This window comes from Lolium rigidum, chromosome 1 (genome assembly GCF_022539505.1).
Source record: "Lolium rigidum isolate FL_2022 chromosome 1, APGP_CSIRO_Lrig_0.1, whole genome shotgun sequence".
NCBI classification, from domain to species: Eukaryota; Viridiplantae; Streptophyta; class Magnoliopsida; order Poales; family Poaceae; genus Lolium; species Lolium rigidum.
Window position 1 is genome coordinate 20307410 of NC_061508.1, and position 7943 is coordinate 20315352.

A 7943-nucleotide genomic window follows, 5' to 3' on the forward strand; every position below is an offset into this window, starting at 1 on the left:
TAGAAGAGTATTACTTGCATAAACCAAATAAGCAACAATAAAATTAATCATGCTACCTTGAGCAATTTAGCAGACAACAGAAAGAAGAGATAAGGTAACCGACTTAATTATATTTCTTTCTCGCATAACTGGAATGCAAAGCTTATTGTTTACAAAGAAATAAGGAAGCATTTTGAACTGAATATTGTGCCCAGTGTAGTGTTTACATAGATGTCCAAACATGTGGCAAATGTCTAACTATGTCCGAGTATCAAGCACTAACTACGTCTGTACCCGAGTATTGTGTTTTGAGAGAACCGTGATGATAGCAGTAGCCTACAGAAAAGGAAAATGCCTCAGCTTGTATAAAAGAATGATGGACAGACTGATATGCCTCTGAGCTCACTGGTAGTCCTGTTCAGCTTTTTTATAAGGTGAAACTGATGATGTACTCGCATACACCCTATGAAAAAGATATTAAATTTCAAATATGAACCATCCGAACAACAATAATGATATTTTAAATGAAGAAACAGCCAGCACAAAGGTACATTAAGATAAATAAAAAGGAGTAGAGATTCTTACCTTCTGAAATCTCTGTCATGCTTTAAGATGGTTGGCACATTTCAGCAATCAAGTGGCTTTCCATCTTGAATCAGAAAAAAAAATGTACATCATAGTTGCTAAATTCGATGAAAATTTGTGTTGTCCTTTCTCCTAATTCCCTAAGAGGAGAAGCACATCCATCTGTATGTACCATGATCAAAAGCAAATTGTCAGTTCCTTTCTCCTAATTCCACTAATTAGTTGAGAATAAATTGAAAATGTGAATTGGCCCATGTGTTGTTGACACCACGTGCTGGTGTTTTTCTTTCTTACCAAGTGGAGCACGACCAATTGAACCGATTGGACATTTAGTTATGCCAAACACACTGAAAAATAATGCACTTTATGTAGATCTATACCAAGGAAATAAAACCACCATTACTACTGGATTCAGCTAATTCAGCAAATAGCGCTGTTGACAGCTAAAAGGTGGAAAATGCTTACCAAAGGTTGACACTGTGCCATGAAAAATAATGCAAGCATAATCAACATCCCAATTGCATGATAATCTTACAGCAAGGAATAGAGGAAGATTGGGGGTGGTGGAATAAGAACCTGGGTCGAGGGTGACGGCGAGGGCTCCAGATTCACTCCGTCCAACACATGCAGCACCAGCAGGCTGTATCTCGTCAACGCGAGCGCTTAAAATTCGCCTCTCAGGCATGTTGACTTTCCGACAGAGAACCTGGCAAAACTGAAACAGAGACGTGCACATCCGGTACTGAAGACGAAGAGGAAGTGAGAATCGATGGAGATGGGGCAATGGAGACCATGATTAGCACTTTGTATAATCAGTTCTGCCTTCTGAGGACAAACACCACAAATCGGAGAGAGGATGACGGACTGGTGCTTAGCGTACACAATGAGTCGATTCATATCATGGATTAAGAAAGTGGCGATCAATAAATTGAACATAAAGGAGAGGGAAAGTGGAGCGAGGGAGATCACGAGATATGTTCTTGGTACATTCTCTGAGCGACGGATGGGAAGAATTTAAATGGGGGGATCTGCGTGAAATCATCGTATTCCATCAGTTTCCTCCGCATTTAATTTCTCGTGGAGATCATGGGGATATAAAGATAGTGCGCCACCGCAGGATTGGTAGTGAAGAGGAAGCGTGAAGCGTCGTTTTTCTTTTTGACATGAATCGTCGTCGAGTGCAGTCAATGGCGAGATTTGCTCCATTGGAGATGTTTCGCGGAGAAGATGAAGTGATGCCATGGTTCCATCCCATGAATATCAAGGAATAAGGGAATAAGGGTGTATGGGCTATGGGCTACATGTGGGCCGAAACAATGGGATGGGCTGCACTGGTGGTTCCATGGGCCCCCGTGGTTCCATCCCTTGAGTAAGGTGTGTGATTCGTTCAGGACCAGGAAAGACCAAACAAAAAAGTTAAGTGCTGCTGACGTGAAAAAACGGAAGGTGACGTGGATGGACACCTAATCAGAAACTGAAGGAAGTGACGTGGCAGGGTTGCATGTTGAGAGAAATCACTTAGTGGGTTGCTCCTATTTAGATATTATAGATTATAGATTACGCTACTTGGTACGGGGCTATGCCTAAAGTATAATAATAACATGAAGTTGGACACCGGTTCCTAGTGGCATGGTTCGAGAAAGTCCAACAGGCACAAGTGGTTTTATTCTTTATGTCATTTGCACAACATTGTGCCATTTGTTCCATCTACAAAACAAAGGCTCGTATAGAAGATTTACATAAAAATTAGTATTTATTTGATGAAGCCATAATAATTGAGGTTCAGCCGCGTACATGTGGTGCACATGTTTTTTGAGATGTACTCCCTCCGTTCTAAAATAATCTACATTCTAGTCCCAAAATTTATCATGCTGCATTCTAGCTTTTAGTCAAAGTGGTTTTGCTCTTTTTATTAGATGTTGTTATATTCAATGTAGCTTGGATTGGTTAATCACATATCTAAGTAGTCACGGTGGGCATTCGGGTAACCCGAATTTTTGGGGTCGGGTTTATAGAGTATTATGAAATTTGAGGTTTTCAATATCAACACCCGAAAATTTCCCGGAAAAATAGAAACCCGATAAATCGGGTTCAGGCTTTGGGTTTTCCCGAATTCCCCAAATTACAGAGTTGAACAGGATGGAGGGGTCCCATCGAGGTTGAATCTAGGAGCGCTTGCCGTCGAGGTTCTGTCTTCAAAGTCGCCACAAGGGCTTGGAAGGTGAGCTCGCCGTCCACCTGGGAGTGGCCTCGGCATGCTATTGAAGATGTTCTCCGCCGACAAAGAGAGTTGCAAGGGATTTGAGAGAGAAGGCGACGGGAGATAGCAGGGGGGTGCTCACTGCTGACATTGGAGGCATGGAGGCGGGAGACAACAGGGCGGCGGCGACGCTCGCTATCGATTTTGTAGCTCTGCAGGATCTGAGGGAGAATGCAATGACGACACTAGAGGCTAACATGAGTGCAATCGTGCGGGAGTTAGGGTTGAGATGTGGTGTTGTTTGACCGGGTATTTGGTCTGAGATGGGTGTTAGGTGGAGTGGGCTGGCGAGCTGGGGCGCGGTAGTGGGGGAGTGGGAGGTTAGTTGGGCTAGGATTAGGCCCAAGTTTGGGTTAAACGGGTTGTTTGAGTTCTTGAGGCCTACACCCGAAATTCTCGAATTTAATTCAGGTTTCTAATGTTGCCACCCGATTTAACAACCGTTTTATTGGGTTTCGAGTAATCCGGGTCCAGGTAACTCGGGTTTCGGGTTTTATGCCCACCATAACTAAATAGTACCAATAAATGCAATACTATTTTATCTTATTTTTTCTAGAATGTAGATTAAATCAAAGCGAAAAGTGTATAATTTTAACAAGAAGTGAACCATATATTATTGGTTAAATTAGCGATCAAGATTAAAACACTCAAAACGAGGGCGCCACATGCATTGGGAGGGAGAACATGCGATCGTGTCAATCTCATATTTGCCAACCTTTGGATCAGTATATTTTCACAACTTTTCCAATTGTAGATAATATTTAAAAAAATTCTGAAATACAGGAATTAATTTTTCTTGGAAAAAGTTGCACACACGGCCCATTCAGTTCTGGAATTCCATTACCATTATTGTTTGCGTTTCATGGGCAGCCCGTACTACCCATCGCCGTAGCGAGCTTCTAGCGTTTCTTCCTCGCCCACTCCACCACTTCTTCTTACCGGAGCCGAGGGAGGTCAGCGCTCTTCGCGGCGGCCGCCGAGACCACCTGAGCGGAGGCGGCCGACTACCAGTCACTCCCTCACTCCCGTCGCGTTCCTCGTCCAAGTGAGTAGTCTCCTCCTGCTACTTCCCACGCTTTCTGCTGTGCCCACGATCTCAGATCCACCGAGTCCGATTCCCCGGCACGATCGAGCCAAATCGGGAGCCGCGAATCCCTCTGTCAGCGCCACCGCCGAACCACCAGGCCGCCAACCACCTCCCTACTGGCCGAGCTCCCCTGCTGCGATCCCACGGCACCCGAGGCGCACCCGGCCCTTGCCGGATCCAAGAAGCGCCGATGATGAGCGGGAGGAAGAATGCCGGCAAGGCCTCTTCTTTCTTGCTCGTCCTGATCTCGGTCGGGTGCTTCTTCGCGACCTACAACTTCCTGACAATGGTGGGCCACGGCCGGGGCCGGGACGGGCCACGCAAGATGCTCGACCACGACGGCGCTCTGTCCTTCGCCTCCGGCTCCGACCCGTCCAAGAGGTTCCACGTCGCGCTCACGGCGACGGACGCGCTGTACAGCCAGTGGCAGTCGCGGATCATGCACTACTGGTACAAGGAGATGAGGGGCCGGCCTGGCTCCGACATGGGCGGCTTCACCCGGATCCTCCACTCCGGGAAGCCGGACGGGTTGATGGACGAGATACCCACCCTGGTGGTCGACCCGCTCCCCGAAGGCGCCGATAAGGTGAGGCTTTCAAAATCTTCAATTTTCTTACCAGTCGTGGTGGAGCGAGATCACCGTTTGCTGACCCGCTGCTCTGCTCAGGGCTACATCGTCCTCAACAGGCCTTGGGCGTTCGTCCAGTGGTTGCAAAAGGCGGACATCGAGGAGGAGTAAGCAGATTTTCTGGTGTTCTTTGTTTGGTCTCCTCCATTGTCTAGTAGGATTCCTAATGAAATGATTCGCAGGTATATACTTATGGCCGAGCCAGATCACATCTTTGTCAAGCCATTGCCGAACTTAGCTCGTGGTGACCAACCTGCCGCGTTTCCCTTCTTTTATATCAAACCTACTGACAATGAGAAGGTACTGAGGAAGTTCTTTCCGAAAGAAAAAGGCCCTGTCTCGAATATTGATCCCATTGGTAACTCGCCAGTGATTATCCAGAAGGTATGTATCTCTTTGCCTGTCAGAAGATTAATAGAATACTTCGATGGTTGAGCTATATAGTTTTTTTTACACGGATATGTGTATATGCCATGATGGAGATATGTGCCCAATACTTCATTCTCATAACTGTATACAACAAATATTTATGAATTTTGTGTTAATGATATAGTTCGGTACCATTTCAATACATTCACCTGCCACAGCCATCTAACCCATCATGGATGTCTTCAAAACTTTTTTAGGCCCAGCTTGAGAAAATTGCTCCAACCTGGATGAATATTTCGTTAAAAATGAAAGAGGATGCAGAGACAGACAAAGCTTTTGGATGGGTCTTGGAAATGTCAGTACAATTATATTTTTAAAAATTGTTACTTTATTGACTTCACATGTGTGGAACTAACACATTTCTGCTTTCCTGTGCATATTTACAGGTATGCATATGCTGTCGCAAGTGCATTGCATGGTGTGCGTCACAACCTCCGTAAAGATTTTATGATTCAGGTGCTTCATAATTCTCTCACTTGAGAAGTCATTTCATAGTTTTTTTTATGATAGTTTCCTCAAATATATGTGTTTAATGCTCATTGCAGCCTCCCTGGGATGCGAAAACTGATAACACGTTCATCATCCATTATACCTACGGATGTGATTACTCATTAAAGGTGGGTGTTGTTTAGCCTTAAACATCTGATCTTGATGATGCCTGTTCTGTAAAATCTATTTTTCTGTCAGCACAAAGAATTAGATTTTTATTTTTCCTGTGATAGCTTGTTTATGATTGTCTTATGCAAATATAGGGTGAGCTGACATATGGAAAAATTGGTGAATGGCGGTTTGACAAAAGATCATATCTTCGTTCACCGCCACCAAGAAATCTCTCATTACCCCCTCCAGGAGTTCCTGAAAGTGTGGTATGTGCACAGCATTCAGCATTATTTTAGCATGACTTATGTCATTTCTTCTAAAAGGGTTTTGACTAATTCACATTTATGGAATTTCTGAACTGCCTTTCTGAAAGCGCAAAATCTTATGTCACTCAATTCGCAATAGTTTGTTCACTTTCAGCCTACTTTTTTTTAACCGCCAAATTTCATTGTGTTGGCCAAGTTGGTTGTATGTTAAATGTCACAAAAGGAACTGAATACGAGGGATTCCTAGCTACCATCTTTGGTGTAAAGATTGATATTTTGTAATGGACACGGGGCCAGTGGGAGTGCTAGCCACAGGGAGGCAGTTACTGTAGCACGCCTTGAGTCTTAGTCAGTAGATTATCTCTTGAGCTGGTTGGCTGTATGCACATCTCACAGTTCAGCAGTGAAACTTTTTGTTAGGACTTGATTCAGTTGAAGCTTATAATTTGGGTTGGTCTATGCAAAAGTTGATCAGATTTGCATATTAACTTTTGCATCTACATTGATGGCTCACTCGCTGCTTTCTTGAGTTCGAAACTCCCATGAACTCAACTTTGTAAGTGGAAGTTGTCAGTCTGCTGCTTAGCCATTCTGGGGTCAGTACTATATTCGTAGAAGTGGATAATTTGGCAATGCAGAGCCAAATCGGCATGCCTAGGAAATGACAGCCCACGTTGAAGTAACTGCCGTATGATACTTTTGATTAAATGGTCTGCAGAAAGTACCTTGCTGATTAAAACTCCCTAGACAATTTAATCAAAGTACCATATTGCATGCCTAGGAACTGACATTGATGCCGTCCCGAGTCGATACCATACATGTCCCTTAGTTGAATGCGCAGCTATAATCTTTCAGTTCATAGGAGACATGGCGCAGCTGTGCATCCAGTAATTTAGCTAGGAGAGGTTAGTTTGTTTAGGAGAGATAAGATCCCCTTAAGGCACTTGTAATGCTTTTTGGTTTTATCAATGTCTTCCATGTCACCTATCTATAGATGGGCCCAACAATTAACAACCAACTTTCTCTTCTCTTTGCTCTCCCTTCACCCCACAAATTGTTCAAGGTTTTGTCCAAAGCTATATCTTGCATGAGATAGAACACAACTTTCTTCTGCCTCCTCTGTAACACATGTCGACCTTAGCTATAGTTGTATGTAGCACCTACAGATAAAGCTGATGTCACACCTAGTGCCCTTAATTTAGACTTTAGAGATGTATGGTTAGCTGTTTGTGCTTTTTTACAACTATTTGGTCAGCTGTTTAGTTGATCTTAGAAGGATGTGGGCTCAAACAAGGAAGATACAAAAAGTTCCCAATCTTCCCTTTCTTCATTCCTGCCGTGCTTCGGAGCCTTGTTTAGGTGCCTTTACCGGTCAATCTAGGATGAGTGACCTACCTTTGGACTCATACCCAGCCAGGCCCATAACTTCATCTCATTCGCATAGACATAACATCTTCTCCAGATATTTTGTGGGATAGTGGGAGTACCACCCAATATTTCAGTCATGCGGTCATATGCGTATTTATTTGGCAATGGAACATGATCAACATTGCCTAGGACACATGCACTACATGCAACTAGTTGAAAGATACATGGTTCTTTTTTCCAGTTTGACACGCTCTAGAGCTTAGCTCAATTGAATAAGTGAAATTTGAAAATTAGTAATAGTATGCTTCTTAATTCCTATCGTTGCATGCTGACCACAGTTTTTTTTTCTAGGTCACCCTTGTAAAGATGGTGAATGAGGCTACTACAGGCATTATAGGGTGGGATGAAGAAAGATGATTGCTGATTTTTTGCTGGAGACGAGCTTAACTCAGCTGATCCTGGAGTAGAATCAGAGAATCTGAGTAGTCAATAATACGATAGTATTCAATTGATATTCTCTCGAGCGGAGGATGGATGGTGGCTAATTTCTACATATTGACATAGATTTAGTGGTTGGCAGAGAGGATACGTACTCGTTTCATCAGACAGAGGTGTCAACATTTTTTGCATTGTAAAGCAGAAACATAAGTTCTCTTTCTCACACTCTTGCATTCTCCTGGTTCATTCAGTTGTAAAGCCGAAATGAAGGGTCTTGAATATATGCTCCTATACTTATCGTGA

General features: G+C 43.6%; 1 protein-coding gene across 1 annotated transcript; it reads left to right on the forward strand.

Moving 5' to 3' along the window:
• Positions 1-3716: 3716 nt before the first annotated feature.
• On the forward strand, positions 3717-7943 carry LOC124685024 (hydroxyproline O-arabinosyltransferase NOD3-like). Its single transcript, XM_047219297.1, has 8 exons — positions 3717-4497; positions 4579-4646; positions 4722-4923; positions 5166-5263; positions 5355-5424; positions 5514-5585; positions 5721-5834; positions 7554-7943. The coding sequence occupies exons 1-8, from the start codon at positions 4102-4104 to the stop codon at positions 7617-7619; spliced, it is 1086 nt and encodes a 361-aa protein (XP_047075253.1). The 5' UTR covers positions 3717-4101; the 3' UTR covers positions 7620-7943.